The following is a 16456-nucleotide window of genomic DNA, read 5'->3' as shown; positions in this document are numbered from 1 at the left end:
CGGAGGACCTGCAGGTTGCGCTCACTGGGACAGGCCTTGTATGCTGCTTGAGCTCTCCTCTTTTCCTCAATGACTAGTGTCAACTCCTCAGAGTGGGCTTCAAACCAGTCTGCCGCCTTGTTGGTCTTCTTGCCGAATATGGACAAGGCGGTGTTGTAAACGGTATTCTTGAAATGTTCCCATCTGTTGGATGCGTTTGCGTCGGCCGGGCCTGGAAGAGATTCCTCAAGCGCTTGTGCAAATTCCTCCACTTTTCTCTGATCCCGGGTCTTGCTGGTATCAATGCGAGGTCTTCCTTCCTTTTTCGTGTGATACAGTCGCTTTGTTTGCAGTTTCACTCTGCTGCACACCAGGGAGTGGTCAGTGTCGCAGGCAGCACCATGATAACTGCGTGTGATCTTGATGCTGGGAAGGCTGGAGCGTCTGGTGAGGATCAGGTCGAGCTGGTGCCAGTGCTTTGATCTTGGATGTCTCCAAGAGACTCTATGTTGGGGCTTTGTGTTGAAGAATGTGTTGCTGACACAGAGACCGTGATGACAGCAAAACTCTAGCAGGCGTTGGCCATTTTCGTTCATCCTCCCAGTGCCAAACTGACCTAAGCAAGTGGGCCATGAACTGTTATCAGCACCAACTCTAGCATTGAAATCGCCGAGGATGAACAATGGCTCTTTTACAGGGATTTTCTTGACAGTGGTGGCCAGGTCATCATAGAATTTGTCTTTGGCTTCTGCTGGAGACGACAGAGTCGGTGCATAAGCACTGATGAGAGTGATAGGTCCTGCTGATGACTGGAGCTGCAGGGACAAAATTCTTTCACTTCCCACAGTAGGTGGGATGATGGATTTCAGCAGGGTATTTCTGACCGCAAAGCCAACGCCATGTTCCCTGGTTTCGTTTGGTGGTTTTCCCTGCCAGAAAAATGAGAAATTTCTCTCCTTGACAGATCCGGAATCTGGCAGCCTAGTCTCTTGAAGGGCGACGATGTCCATCTGCAGTCTGCTCAGCTCCATGTCGATGACAGCTGTTTTGCGTGCGTCATCTATTTCTTGCAGGTCATCAGAGAAGCCAGGTGTCATTGTCCTAACGTTCCAGGTGCCCAGCTTTAGGGCAGTAGTTTTCTGTTTTCTGTTGCATGGTGCAGAGTTGTCGATCCGCTTGTCGGTTTTCACCCTAAACCCCACGCACCCCATGAGGTTAACGGACCGTGGCGAGGCAACACCTTACTGGCTGGGGACTGCCCAGCTTAAGGCGGGCGGTAGCTGCCCAATGAGATGCAATGATCTCTCCCACCGTCGGAAGCAGCCCCTGGCGTCATGCTCTACGCCAATCGAGCAAAGACTTATAACCGGTAAACTGCTGCTTCCCGTGTTGTGCCGACGCCGTATGGCGAAGTTGGAGTGTCCTCTCCAGTGCGCGAAGCCTGGGTAAAGAAGGTATGGAGGATAGGCTGTTACCCATGCAGCAAATCCCCCCTCTCCACGTCGCTGGAATGGTCCAATGGAAAGGCAGAAGCCAATACGGTTGGTTCCAGCGGCGTCGCAGGAGTTGCCAGAACGTGACTGTGTTCAGCCATGAACTGCCTAAGGGACTCCGGCTCCTGATTTTGCCTCGAGGTTGACTCCTGAAGCCTTTTCCAGAACTGGATGTAGCCACAAGGCAGTGGAGGTTTGAGGTCAGAGTTTCCTTCTCTTAGATGAGCTGCCTTCCTAGGCTGACGAGTCCCATCTACCCGGTGGCTGTTTAGTCGCCTCTTACGACAAGTACAGCCAAACTGAGGGCCTATTCTTAGCCCCCAGCCCCCAGGGGTTATCCAGCCTGTGATCCTAAGGTTACAATAAGGGCAGTGTAATAATTCCCCTAAATAAAACAGCCCTTTTGGTAATACCACATCCTCCTTATTTTGAAGCTTAACCAGAGCTTCCACTTGCTCAACTTTAATAGAAACTGCTCAGTGGCCCCCTCTTCAAGTTGCTTCCAGGGCACGGTGCCCTGCCTGTCATACCTTAGGTATGCCACTGCCTGAAAGTAAGTCTCATAGAACGTAAATGACCTTTGTTCCATGTACAAATGCATAGAATTAAACTGTAAACTGTTTGTGCTGTAGGCCATTTGTATGTGTTCAGCATGTTGCTGTACTCAGTCTAGCCCCTCTCTCTCTCTCTCTCTCTCTCTCTCTCTCTCTCTCTCTCTCTCTCTGTCCCATAGATGGCCTCCGCAAATGACACTCGTCAGGCACCCAAGGATGCTGCTGACCAGAACTTTGACTACATGTTCAAGCTCCTGATCATTGGCAACAGCAGTGTGGGCAAAACATCGTTCCTTTTCCGATATGCCGATGACTCTTTCACCTCAGCCTTTGTTAGCACTGTGGGCATTGACTTCAAAGTCAAGACTGTCTACAGGAATGAAAAGAGAGTCAAGCTGCAGATTTGGGTAAGATATGTTGGCTGTTCTTTGGCCCAGGAGTTGAGGCCAGAAGCTGGCACAGCTGTGAAAAATCCAAGGCCAAAATATATGAACAGTAAAAGCTGCATTATCCTGCACATGTAGTGAATAGGGACGCACAGTTACCCACATGTGCCATATAACAAAGGCTTCGCCCCCTTTGAGCCCCTTTTCCCATTTACCTACTTTACAAAACTCCCCCTACGCTGCTGCTTCATCTTCCACCAGGACAATTGGAATGAAGACATTTCTTCACTTGAGCAATAGCACAGAGGGAGTCCTATGAAGTAGGTAAGTGTGCCAAGAAATAATGCAATGTCACTGTATGCCAAGAGAGAAACGTGGCCAATGGTGGCTTTCCATTTTTACCAGAGGTAAAATGTTTTGCCTCTGTAGTGTTGTTTTTTGGGGGGTCCCTGTGCATTGATCCAGCCAGTTGTCTTTCCATATCAGTTCAGAGCTGGCGCCATCTTGAGGTCAGAGGTCTTATTCAGTATTTTTAAAAATGCATCTGTTGAGCTAGACTATGAGGTGGCATAACTAAGCCAGGGACATTCCCCCTCCCCACGTGGCAGAGTGGTGGTTTTCAGCCATCTCAGTGGGGGGTAGGTGGGTGAGAGCATTTACTAGAAGCACTTGGCAAATACCACAAAATTGACCTGCTCACCTTTGTTCCTGTATGGCTCCAAAAGGAGCTGTTTCCGGGGCCAGGCTGTGCATGTGCAAAGGAGGGGGTGACAGCGTAGGCACGGGGGACCATCATGTCACCCGGCCATGGGTACTGCCCCCCCGGCTATGCTACTGAGACTGTGTTGATCGTGCTTGTGGAACTCTTCATTAGCAACTGCAACAGGTGCTGAATGTGATGGTCCACCTTCTGATGATGGGGCAAGGAATTGCCAGGAACATGTCCATTCTTCTTTTTATGGATGTTCAACCTGCAGTGACCCTGAAAGGCCAGAGGAAGTAAAATCATTTTACAGGCAACAAACTGAAAGTAACAAACTGCTGAAAAAATAAACTGCACTTTTAAAAGCCTATTGCTACTCATCTATAGTCTCCAAAAGTTGATCCAATAAAGAATTCAGATAATTCTTTTAAAAGATGCTCCAGTTTTGGACTTCTGAGTAGAAGTGGCAGGACTTTTCTACATGTTCCCTGTGCTTGAACATAACATCCTTTTTTCCTTTAGCCATAGAGAGTGTGACGGGAAGGAAGTGGCTGGTGTGTCCACAGCTGAGCACACCTTTTGTCTTCTTGGTCTAATTACTGAACCAACACTGACTCTTGACATGTGAGATTTGACCTGAGGTGGTGCCAGGAGCCCTGCTATTCTGGTGTGTTGTCCCAGGACTAAGGCTGGCTTGTGCATTGTTTTAGAGCACTCATTGACATGGGAAAACAAGCCATCTGGCAGCTGTGTGATAATCCTGTGCAAACACTGGATATAAATGTTCTTTTGCACACAGCAGCTGCTGACGTGGGCACTAGAAGCTACCAAGGCTTCATGGGTAGAGAGGAGGTTGCATTGTGAATCCCCCCTGCAGGCCCTTGTTGTTTCCAAGGGAATGAACCCAGCTATCCAAGGACTGGCCATTCACACAGGATTGGCAAAGGAAGCCAAAGAAGAAGACAGACTTGTGGCAAAGTTCCAGTTAGTACAGGAAGATTAGCCTCAGTGTTGTTAGAGACCTAGTGTTGACATTACCTGCACTAGCAGTGGCACCTATCTGCCACGGACATGGTGTTAGCATCTAATATCTGCCTTATACTTGAAGGATCAAGGCCATTTTGGGGGGAAACTTTTGATGGATCCTTGCCTTGTGCAGCAGTACCTGGCACTTTGGTTAGGGACCAGAGCATGGATGAAAATAAAAAATAGATGAATGTCAATGCATAGCCTTGTTTAGCTTTGCATAGCCTTTTACATAGCATTGCAAATTTATTTTGGCCAGTGAAAAACATAAATAACTAAGGGCGCAATCCTAACCTACTTTCCAGCACTGACATAAGGATAATGCAATTTCGAGGCAAGGGAACAAATATTGCCCTACCTTGAGGAGGCCTCCGTGACTGCCCCCCCCCAACTGCAGGATGCAGCACAAGCCCCACTGGCACAGCTATGCCAGTACTGGAAAGTTGGTTAGGATTGCGCCCTAAACTATATAACACATGTGAATGCGTGTGAAACCTAAACAGAAATAAAAGAAAAATAAAGCACAGGACTATCAATGAACATCATGGAAGGTTGGATGAGATCGGACGAAAGAAGAAAGCACATGGATGAAATCTGAAGTGTGGTTATAATTTAAAACGGCTGAAAGAGCAAAGCGATGAAACTCAGGCTACTGCTGTATTTCAGATGGGGTTTTCAATTGCTGGTGGTTGGCTGCTTCAGCAGTGCGTCAGCACTTTGCAGGTTGACTCTTTAAATAGGTGAAAACACCTGTGGGAGGAGAGTGTATTTGGGCAGATGTGCTTTCTCAACAGTCTGTCCTGTGACCAGGAGCAAGGGACAGGGAAGGTTTCTGAATGCAAGGTTGGAGAACATTTTTGTTGTTCGGTGCTTCCCAGAAGAGAGATGCAAGAATGCAGCAGGACATTTCCTGTTACTTCACAAGAGACTCCAAAGCAGTTATACTACAAGACTATAGGGCTGAATGGACTTTGAGAGCCCCCAACTAATTCTCACCATACTGTTTTCTATATTGTGGCATGACAGCAGGTCAGCACTGAGGAGATACCTCCAATTCAACAAACCGTTTTGGGTCAGCACCTGACTGTCCTGGCCTTTCTCCATCTAAGGTTTGCCTCTTTCCTACAGGGAAGGATCCAGATTATGCATCATAAGCAGCCCCTCTTTCTCTTCCTGCCACCTTCCTTTTTCATGCTCCATTAAGCTTTCCAACTCTTTAAATTTTAATTACAGTCAAATGCCAACCCTTACGCACATCTGAACCATCATGGAAACTCTCCCCTGAGCCTGGCATCAGCATGAAAGGAGACATATGTCAGAGCCCTGCAAAGTAAGCTGTGGTTACCACAGTAACAGCAAGTCTCTGGGCACCAGGGGAGCAGGTGTCAAGAGAGCCATGGAGGACTCCAGTCTCCAAGGCTGGGGATGAGCTGTCATTCCGTAGCCTTTCTGTGCCTGTGGCCTTATCACTTGATTCGTACTCAGCTGGTCATCACCACATATGCCTTTAGTGCACTGTGTTGATTATGCTAATGGTGTTATGAGTCATGTTTTCCACTCAAAGAATGCTCTAGATCAGGGGTGTCAAACAGAGGGATGAGGTTAGCATTCATGGTATCTGCTGAGGGCCGGAAATGACATCATTAAGCAGGAAGTGACATTATTAAGCTGATGATGGCCAGAAATAAGCACTTCGTTCTCACATAGAAACACATTAGCTGCAAATGTCAAAGGAGAAAATGTGCAAATTTTGTTCATAATTTCAAGATATGAGACAGCCCAATTATCAAGCTAGCAGAGCATAATTATAACAGATAATTATAAATTGCTTCCGGAAGCCACATTTGGCTCTAGATTATGTACAAAAAGCATGGCTACCTTTAGAATATGAATTTCCCAAGAAGGGACTCTGAACTGCAGGGGCATAGAAAGTCAGAACTATGAAGGTTGGTACACATGGCATCTTACAACCACACAGGCTTGGGAAACTTATGGACAGGCAGTGTCTCGGAAGAGAAGCAGGACCTGAACTGAACATGGCTGGGAGGGTGAGAGGCCTGCTTGCTTGGGGCCAACCTGCTTCGGTTCTTATGGGTCCTTACAGTGAACAGAAAGGTTGCTGCTCCTGGTCGAGATTGGCTGAAAAGTTTACATGTCGATCTGTCTCCCTTTTTTTCTTCAAGGACACAGCTGGCCAAGAACGATACCGAACTATAACAACAGCCTACTACAGGGGAGCAATGGGTTTTTTGCTCATGTATGATATTTCCAACCAGGAGTCTTTCAGCGCTGTGCAAGACTGGTAAGGAATGCAGAGCAGAATTTGTAGATGAGTTTGGGGTTGTGACTCTCATTTGCCATGGACTTAATTTCTACCGTATATGCCAGAAAATAGCATTTGGGGCACGGGATGGGGTATTAGCCAAAGATGCCTCCTCTCAGATGTCTCCTCCTTCAGGAGAACAGATGTCTCCTGTTCATATACTCTACCACCGCCACCCCAATCCAAACCTTAGACAGAGAAAACCCAGCCAAGATTCTACACATGTATTTTCCACTCAGTTGTGTCCAGTTTTCAAAACATTTTGGACATTTTTATCATTTTGGAAGTGTTCAGAAACTTTTTCAGTGTGTCTGAAAATTCATACTCCCACCCTACCCCAGGCCTCCTGTGTACGGTTTGTGCAAAGAATGGCGCAGTCTGCTACACAAATATTCTAGTGTAGTAGAAAAGGTGTTCCAGTGCATTTTTTGGGTGAACATTTATAAATATTTGTAATAATAATAACACGGGCCTGCACACATTTTACTGTCTTAAAAATTAGACCTATTCTTGGATATATTTGGAATGCTGAATTCAAAAATAATGTCAGTTTTGCTCGATTGGCTCTAGTTTGGGGGATACAACATAGCTACCTTATATGCTGATTCGAGCAGCTTCCTTGTGAGGAAGCCATAGCGTCAGCACCCCCCCCCCCAAGAATATCTTAAGTTCATTCAAAAATTCTTGGCAACTAAAAAAAGTTTTTTTTTGTAGGTCTGTGTAATGCATGCATGCCTTCTTGCTGTCATTCATTCTTAATCAACTAGTATGTGGTGAATGGTATGACCCCTCTCCTTTCCTGATCCCAGTTCCACCAGCTCTTGACTTAAGAGCTCATCTAGTCCCATTCAGACAGTGGATTCTGCTCTTTTAGGTACACAGTATAATCAGCTGTCTCAAAGACCAGAACTGTCTTGGAAAATAAGGTAACCTTCACCCTTGGAATCACACAAGCTGCCTGCCTCCCTCTGCCACAACAGGCAGCGGTATGGTTGTAAGGGTCTCCAACTTCCAGATACTAACCAATCTGGACCCAAATGAACCTAAAATCCTCCAACATCAGTAACAGGAGGGTAATTTATTTCCATACAATAGCTTTAAACACATAGTATTAAGAAAGTACAGAATAGCCATAGGCCATACAAACACTGACAGAATAAGGGCGCAATCCAGAGTACTTGTACTTGGGCCGGCGCAAGTCGCAAACCCACCTGGGCATGTTTGTACCTCCTTGTGAATTGGCTCGGCCGGTGTGCAGAGGCTGGCATAAGCCTCCGCACCAACGGAGTTTTTCATTGGCCAACACAAGACTCTGGGATGGGTGGGGAGGAGGTGGGAGGGAGGCGTTCTGGGTCGGGGGGGCCGGGAGGTGGGGCTGGGACCCGGCAGTTATGCTGGATCCCAACCCCCGCTCCCAGGTAGTTCAGAGCGGCTTCAAACCGCTCCTCTCTCCTCAGACTTGTGGAGGAGGCGCAAGTCTGAGGAGACCCATAGAGGCCAGGGTGCCTTACCCGGAGATAGGGGGAAACGTTTTCCCTTACCTTTGGCTGAGCCACTTTGGGCCCCTATCCTGCGCTGGATACAGTGCAAACCTTTTGGCTTGCCCTTCCAGCACAGGATAGGATTGCACCCAAAAGCACTTTAAAAAAAAAACCCTAATTCTCAACTAGTGGGTCTTTCTCCTCAATACAATCTAAGCTTCCCTTACTAGCTGGGGAAAATTTTATAGGCAGCATCTCACTCCTACCTCCTCCTCTCACACCCATTTAGCCTCTCATATGCTTTTAAGTTCCCAGTTATAGGCTCAATCACCCCAAGTCACAAGAGAAGAAATCTTACAGTTGACATTTAAACAGCCCTAATTCTTACTTTTCCATGACGCTTGGGACTCTGGCAATAGAAAGGGTCCATCATGGAGCTGTACTTTCCAGACTGATCTTGGCTGTCAGGCATTGAAGTAGGACCAGTATGGACTGAATGCAACAGAGGTCAAAAGAACTGAGGCAGCTTCTGCTCCCCAAAAGGAGATCTGCCTGAACAAGTCCTGTTCATAGGCGTAATCCTTATATAGCTGCTGAGAATTCCATCAGAACCCAGAGAAGAGAAAAACAAATCAGCAACTTTTCTTTTTTTTCAAAATCTGGAGAATGTGACCACATTAGGCAGCTTAGATTAAAAGCCGCTCTGTTTAGTCTGGTTCTTGACTGCTTTGCAGCTCCTGAAGCAGTACAGTGAATGAAGTTACTTACCCTGCTAAGAGATGCAGGTGTGTCATGTAGGACATGTTGGGTGGGGACTGCAAGATTGTAATGTACCATTCTTCTGGTTTCTTTCTTGCTTAGGGCAACTCAGATCAAGACTTACTCCTGGGATAATGCGCAAGTGATTCTGGTTGGAAACAAGTGTGACCTGGAGGATGAGCGAGTGGTACCAACAGAAGACGGCAAGAGGCTGGCTGATGAGCTAGGTTTGTCCTGCCCCCTTCTCCTTATTAGAACGCCCCCCCTCCCAAAGCAACAGTCTGACTTGATTTTTTTTCTTCATTCCTTTTCCTCTCCCCAGGGTTTGAATTTTTTGAGGCCAGTGCCAAGGACAACATCAACGTCAAGCAGGTCTTTGAGCGCTTGGTGGACATAATCTGTGAGAAGATGAATGAGAGCCTGGATGCCAGCCCCGGCATGACCAGCAACAACCACAAGAACACAGCGCTGAATGAGACCCCACCTGCGCAGTCCAGCAGTTGCTCCTGCTAAATGGGACTTTGCCCACTCTTCGGACCATTCAGCTCTTCATTGTCCTACATAAGTTGGGGAGAAAGCTCAGCAGTTGTGCATCTTACCTGACTGCTGGTTGGCTGATCTGCCCTGGGTTATGCCTGTTTTCCCTCTGACAGCATGTGCCAGTTGCCTGGTGCCCCTTTTCTTTCCCCTGTAGCATGGTTGCCCCCCCTTTTTTTAGCAGAGCCGCATGTTTTCTCTCTCTCACACACACACACAATCATTCACTCACTCCAGCATACAACCTCTCTTTGCAACCCAGGCAGTTTGGACCCAGCTCTGGGACAGTGGAGAACTTCCCCAACCCCTCTTTTGAGGCTCCAGTGGAACTTTAGCCCTTTACAGTGCCAAGTAATCTGACTTTGTTTCTGGACGACTCGGAGACTGTAAGGCCAGTTTTTCGTTTTGCCAACTTCAACCTTGTGTGAGCTTCTCCACTATTTAAAAAAATAATAATAAATCTAATGGCAGTTTGATGATGGGTATGCTGATTCTCTGAGCTTTAAAGTGATGAATGTGTGAGGAACAACACTAGAGATATGTGAGAGTGGGCACTGCAGAGGCCTCTTCAGCATTGTTCACAGTGCGATGATCAGAAATTGTGATAGTGTTATGTATACAAGAGGGGAAAGGCAGACAGCTGGGCCTAGTGCTTCTTTCCAAAGTGATGAGTGGCATCGAGGCACCCCAAGCTTTTGCTCTTTCAAGCTAAAACTCATTTTTCTAGCAAGTGCTTTCTGTCTCTTCTTTCCTTTTCCAAAGTGTGTCTCAAAATAAAGAGCTGGCCCGAATTGCTCACTCTGCTAGCTTTAGGGAGACTGGCTTGTGTATCAGCTGGCTTGTGTACCTCTTATGAATTCATGGTTGGACAAGAAGCTTAACCAGAAGGACAACTTTAACCTGGTTTCAACCTGAATTCAAGCTCATGCTCTGAGTTTAGCTGATCTTCATATCTGAGGTTGTAGTGAACTCAACTTCAGGTCAGATGGGCTCAAATCCTTGGGTCTTTGCATCACCACCATTACTTGGCCCAATTTCTTTTATCTGTCAGGGTGGGGTGGTGGGAAGGGTAGTGGAGTAGACTGTTGGGTAAGTCACCGAAATAAATCCTGAATCCTTTCCAAGTCAGTCATTCTAGTTTCAAACTGTTGTTGAGAAAGAGCTTATGCTAATCCTTAATGAAGAGCCAATCCTTCTCTAGAGGATCAGCAGTTTTGTTTATTCAGGACAGCTCCTGAAAGAGAAAACTTTCTGCAAGCTCTTTGCATCCTTCACTGGAATATGCCACTTTTCAGGCCTTCTTCATGTGTACTCCTGTGGCATGGCTGCTGCTGCCACATGCTCAGAACTTCAAACTGGGTTCCCTGGAGCACAGGTGTGAGAAGTGACCATGTCATCCACCAGATCTGTGAGGTTCTATGTGTTATTGCTGTGGTTTGGGATCCCAGCCACATGGAACTGTACTGCAGAAACATGTGAATTGGGCTGCTAATAACTAGTTCCTTACCATTTGGGCCATGGATAGCCAACCTGCGCCACCTGTGGTTGAGGCAGCAGAGACTGTGGCACACATGGACACAGAAAAGCCTATGTGAAATAGGCTGTGAAAGCTGTGAACTAGGGTTAGCCATGCCTTTTCATGTGTCTTTCCAGCATGGTGTTGCTGCCAGCCTCCCATTATAGTAGACTTGAGACCTTCAGCCAAAGACTCAGCTGTTAAGTTCCAATCAATATGCGCTATTCAACCTCCTTGCAGTCTACCTCTTTGACCTGTCCGACCTGCAGTCCTACAGTCACCTCATTTTTCTCTGAGTGACTGCTCCATTCCAACAACATAATAATATCCCAAAGAATTCAGGATCCAAGGGAAACATGTAGAGCAGGAGACTAAGGAAGAGTATCTGCTAAGGAACTGCCGCTTCTGGTGTGCCCTAGTATGCCCTTTTGCCTCACTCTCCTGCTCTTATAGTGGCTGCAGAGACAACTGTGCCCTCATTATCTGAAAAGAGGACCGAAGGAGCAGAGATAGGTCCGTTGGGTGTGGACTGTTTCACCCTCCTGGAGGAAGCACCTGCTCCCAAGACTTCTGGGAATCTGAAGTTCGGGTTTCAGACCCTAAAATGCAAATTTCAGCAATTCCTTGGCTACACTTTTATGCTCTGCTGCTTGGATGCGCGGGGGGGGGGGGTTTGTGTGTCAAGCGGTAGTGCCTTATGTATTATTTAAGGTGCTTGATGGAAGAGAGGGATGTGTTGCTTTTGCTCTTCCACGATGCAACGGTATCGATCTGCCAGGCAAGCATCCAAATTGGGTTATGGAGCTTTGAAACCCACAAATATTTTTCTGTGAAAACTGTTTCCTGTACCCTCCCCCTTTAAATCACTGTGTGCCAGACTTGGATTTATGGTGTAATCTTCTTTGAGTTGCCTTACTGATTTCAACAAGCCTTTGTCATGACTGACTTTCTTTGGATACAAATTATATTATGGTTACCTTAAATCCCATCCATTTCAGTGGGACTTAGTCATTGCTTTCTTTGGATGCACTGCTTTGTCCACAGTTTTATTCTTGATGAGTCAGAGGCGAATTCAAGCTGAAAGTGAGAAAAAACTAGGTGAGACTTTAAATATGTGTATTTAAGAACCTATTTGTTCCAGAAGTTGGTTGTTCTGCAGTGACTGAGCATACTAAACATGCTGGGCTCCATCCAAATCTGAATCTTTCAAATCGGGCTTTGCAGATCATGGCCACAGTGCTCAAGCCAACACAAGATGATGTTTTCATCATGAGTTTTATGTTAGCTCAGTCTTGTGACTCCAGCAATATACATCAAGGTTACATTTCCCGGTGTTTAGGAAATGCTTTGAAAAATAAGCTGAGAGGTGAGTGTGATCTGGGCATCAACACACTGCTGAAAATGACTCCACTTCAACTTATGTTGATACCACCTCATGAAAGAAATACGCATTTTGTGTGAATCGCTCCATGGGCTGCAGAGTTGCAGGGTGGTTGTCTCGGCTGTAGGATTGATTGATTGAATTATTGCTTTTCTACATTAAAACCTACTTGAAACAGACAATTAAACCCTATCATTAAATTTAAAAGGAACTGTAATTAAAAACAAAATAACTAATAACAGCAATAATAGAAGACATTTGGAATAGTCAATATAAAATCAGGCTCTGTAAATCATCTGTGATTAGAGAAAGCTTTGGATTTATTTTGTAAAGGTCTTTACCTGTCAATGAAAGCTACAGGGAGAGATTGCTTGGTAGATCTCTCTTTCTTTCTTGCTTGGGTGGGCTAGAGACGTCTCTAAGGCTACAATCCTATGTGCACTTTCCTGGGAGCAAGGCTCATTGAACACAATGGGACTTACGACTGAGTAGACAAGCATAGGACTGCACTGAGTCAGAAAAAAACCTGTAGCCATTCTTGTGTATGAACTTCCCTCACCTACGTACATTTTGCCCAAAGAAGGGCCCAACACATCATATGTTATGTGCAACAGAAGTGCTAGAATCCTTGACTATTGTGATCATTGGGACAAACCATGGTGGTTGTGAATTTCTGTAAGATAGCCTGCTTTGCCATTCTTGCCTTGACCCAACCCACCCTTCTAGCTGCTGTTTGATGCTGTTTTAAATACAAAAGGACTCTTTGGTCAAGGGTTGAAGGGCATGGGCCCTGCATGTTCAGAAAGTGAAGAACCTCCTATTTCAGATGTCACTTGTGAACCTGAAAACCAACATTCCTTTCAAGCCAGATATGTGTCAAGCAGGACTTCCCTGTGAGTTCCTCATAAAGACACTTCTGCTACCTTGGCAGGCCTATGAAAACCAGTTCCAACTTGAAAGGAAGCAGTCAAGCTCATGAGACAGAAGTCACCTTTTTTGAGTCTCTCAGGATCCTCCTCTCCTGGTAGTGCTCCCTTTGATTGCCTGGTTATCACTGACTAATGATAATTAACTATCAGTACTGCCCAGGGTTGATATTACCAAAACGATTGCCAACCAACTGGAAAAAAAAAAAATCTGAGTGTGCATGCATGTGTGCATAAAAGCCACTGGTATGTTGTCAGTTCATTTCATATAAAGAGCAGAAATAATATATAAAATTGTGTGCACAGTGCACATTGGATACATTCCTGTCTGAGATGAAGATGAAATCACTATCACATACACAAAGCTTCAAATCACTGCCCATGCACTACTGTGCCAAGCTGCCGTGCTCTTCAGCAGTGGCCCCATCCCTTCTGTAAACCAGGACAGCTCTTCTGCAGCTGCCCCAAGCCTGGGCAGATAGGCAGCCTGGAGCTGTGGACAACTCAGGAGTATCTGCCAGGAAGGCAGGCAGTTCAGGTAATAGGGGAGAGATTCTATATGGTCAGAGTTGGCTTAAGGCTGTCTCAGCTGCTGGTGGTGTGGAAGTGCCCAGCTGTCTGCTGGGAGACTGGAAAGGAGGGGATTTGAACCAGACTCTTTGGTTGGAGTCACAGGTTAACAGCTGTGTGCATGTGAAAGCCAGGAAAAGGTGTGTAGGTGCCAAGCTCTCTGTGTGAGAGACAAATACATGGTCTCTTGGTTTTTTGTGTCATGTTTCTCACCTCTAAATGGGGTATGTTCAAGAAAGTCATGTTTAATTCTTTGACAATACATTTAATACAATATAATACAACAGAAGGTTACCTTTCCTGTAGTGCAGGGTTTAGCTCTGCTTTTAGAATACTTCTTGCTTTCTAATAGTAGCACAGGTGTAGTTTGCATGGATTGTAATGTGTGCAGGTTGATACCATGTGTGAATGGGTAAGGCTGCAATCCTGTGCTCATTTCCTGTCCCTGAGGAGACTTATTTATGAGTAAACATACATAGAGGTGCACTGAATGGCTGTAAATTGATTAAAGAACATGTTGATGATTAATTAGCTATATTTTCACTGGCTAAATAAATGTCCGTATTAACAAAGCATCAGTACAAATATCTTTTTGAAATTCTGAAGGGAGAAAGAATTTACAATTTAAATAATAAAAGCTCCTATGTTGTTTGAAGGTGAACCATCTTTTTCCTTTTTTCCATTTTCTCTTACAGGGACACATCAGACTTGTCAGAGATCAATATGTAATCCCAGGCCAGAGTGTCCTAATTCACAGAAGGGAGGGACCAAGGAAGGTGATCTGGCTTCCCTAGTCCTTACCCCTGTACCAGGATCTTCTTCCTCTCTCAGGAGGAGATAGCTCCAGTCAGTGAAATAAGAAAAAAACCAAAGAAAAGGTTTATTCATTATATCATGTGAAAATAGTATAGAATAGGGGTGGCCAAACTGCAGCTCACGAGCCACACTCAGCTCTTTGACATATAATGTGCAGTTCTCAGAAATATGTTGGCTGGTTTTTTTTTTCATTATTAATATAAAAAGTAGAAAAAGAAATTTTCAAGGTTTAAAATTATATACTCAGTATATAATTAGAGATAGAGAATAATATCAGAGCGTTCACTGAATTAAAACATAAGTTTAATGTTCATAGTGAGTAAATATATTTAAGAATTTAAATGCTTCTTATGTATTGTAGCTCTCAAATATCTGAAGTTTATCATATGGGACTCCTTATGTTAAGCAAGTTTGGCCACACCGAGTAAAGTAGCTTGACAGAGCCAGTTCTTTGTTCCTCACTCTGGATGCAGGAAGAAGTGCACAGATGATGCTGAAGCAGAAGATGCAGTAGAAGAAGCCCCATCCATTCTCTGGGTTCATCTTTTACCTCCTTGTCTGGGGCAGTTTGTTCTTCCCCGTGGAACAGGCTCTGTTCTCAAGGCTCCTCCTCTACTTTAACCTCCTATCACTTGGTCTGGGGTTGACATGAACTAGAATTTTCCACTTCTCCATAATATCTAGCTTTGGGTGGTATCAAGACAAAGAGCAGCACCGTGTTATCAAAAGTGCAGGTGGCCAGTATGTTTCTGTCCTTCTTGCACGGGTCCTCGGTTTTCCGATCATATTGGTTTTGTGAGAACTGCATGTTCTGGGAAGTTTGTTCTATCCAAGGGAACCTGTCCCTGCTAAGGTTGTTTATGGAGGCAGTAAAGTTGTCTGTCTTCCGTCCTTTGTGTTCCAGCTTCTTCCCACTGTGCTTCAGTCCTGATCAGTCATTCTCCCATGCATTCCTGCCTCATTCCTATCTCTGCAAAATTTAGCCAAAGTCCTTTTCTGACTGCAGCCATGATCAAAGAATAAGGTCCTTGAGCTACTTTTCTGGAAATGGCAGCTGGTCTCTGGCAGAATCAAAACAGTCTCAACAAAATAAACACATCTATCTTTAACTCACAGTCTCGCTGCTTAAAATTGGCTGCCACTGTTGAATCATCTAAAGCCAGGGCTGACTATCAATTAAGCTGATTAAAGCTTAGAGCCCTAGCAGTTACTCAGTAAAAACAAGAACGCCCCTACTATATCAGAAGAACAGATCCACACAAGTCATGTTCCCATGTGGTATGTACCTTGAGTCATGCCCACCTTGCCAGGGTGGGTATTACTGAGAAGTATGGAGGAGAAGAGAGTGGTGGGCTTGGGCTAGAGACCATACCATTCTACTCTCTTCCACACTTCCTCTTCCACTCTGTTTCTCTCTTTCCATCCAGAGAGCAGGAGAAGCAGGGACTGGCACATCACCATGTAAGAGGTGACAGTGTGAAAAGGACTTGGGCAGCCCTGGCTTCTGCACTCCCAAAATGCCCACTAAGCCTGCAATCCTAAACACCTGAGAACAAGTCTCACTGAATACAGTGAGACTTACTTCTGAGTAATCAGGTACAGCATTGTGGTGTAAGCCATTATGCTTGGCAATAAGTGTTGTTACAAAGATGCGTCTTCAGTGTGCCCAAAGGAACCTAACCCTGTAAAAACTGCCCTGGATAAATCCTCCTGCAAAGGGAAAGGAGTGGAAGATACACAACTCAACAGGTTTATTTTCTGTGTTTTCAAGTTGCCTTGTCAAGAGAAAGCATAAGCTATTGAATAGGTACTATTTTTAAATAATGGAATTTTAAAAATGATTGTGATTTAATTACTGATAATGAGTGAAGAAGAGCAAGAGCTCCTAACCGTGCTGATCCAGAAAAAGGTAATACCCTCATTTGATCAGTGAATAAGGATGTTCTGATGGCAGGCCTCTTTCAGTGCCAGTGCAGAGATTGTCAGTAGAAGCAAAACACCTTCCT

At 45.4% G+C, this 16456-nt stretch overlaps 1 protein-coding gene across 1 annotated transcript in view; it reads left to right on the top strand.

Annotated features, from left to right (window-relative positions):
• Positions 1-9736, top strand: part of RAB3D (RAB3D, member RAS oncogene family) — a 36100-nt gene extending 26364 nt beyond the window's left edge. Inside the window, exons 2-5 of the mRNA XM_066613567.1 lie at positions 2206-2433; positions 6325-6443; positions 8807-8931; positions 9027-9736. Of these exons, the coding sequence (XP_066469664.1) occupies positions 2206-2433; positions 6325-6443; positions 8807-8931; positions 9027-9217 (663 nt within the window). The 3' untranslated portion in view covers positions 9218-9736. The remainder of the gene's footprint in view (positions 1-2205; positions 2434-6324; positions 6444-8806; positions 8932-9026) is intronic.
• The last annotated feature ends 6720 nt before the right edge of the window (positions 9737-16456 follow it).

The sequence above is a fragment of the Tiliqua scincoides genome, chromosome 2 (genome assembly GCF_035046505.1).
Source record: "Tiliqua scincoides isolate rTilSci1 chromosome 2, rTilSci1.hap2, whole genome shotgun sequence".
In the NCBI taxonomy this organism is placed as follows: Eukaryota; Metazoa; Chordata; class Lepidosauria; order Squamata; family Scincidae; genus Tiliqua; species Tiliqua scincoides.
Note: the sequence above shows the minus strand (reverse complement) of the source record. Positions and strands in the feature narration are given on the sequence as shown.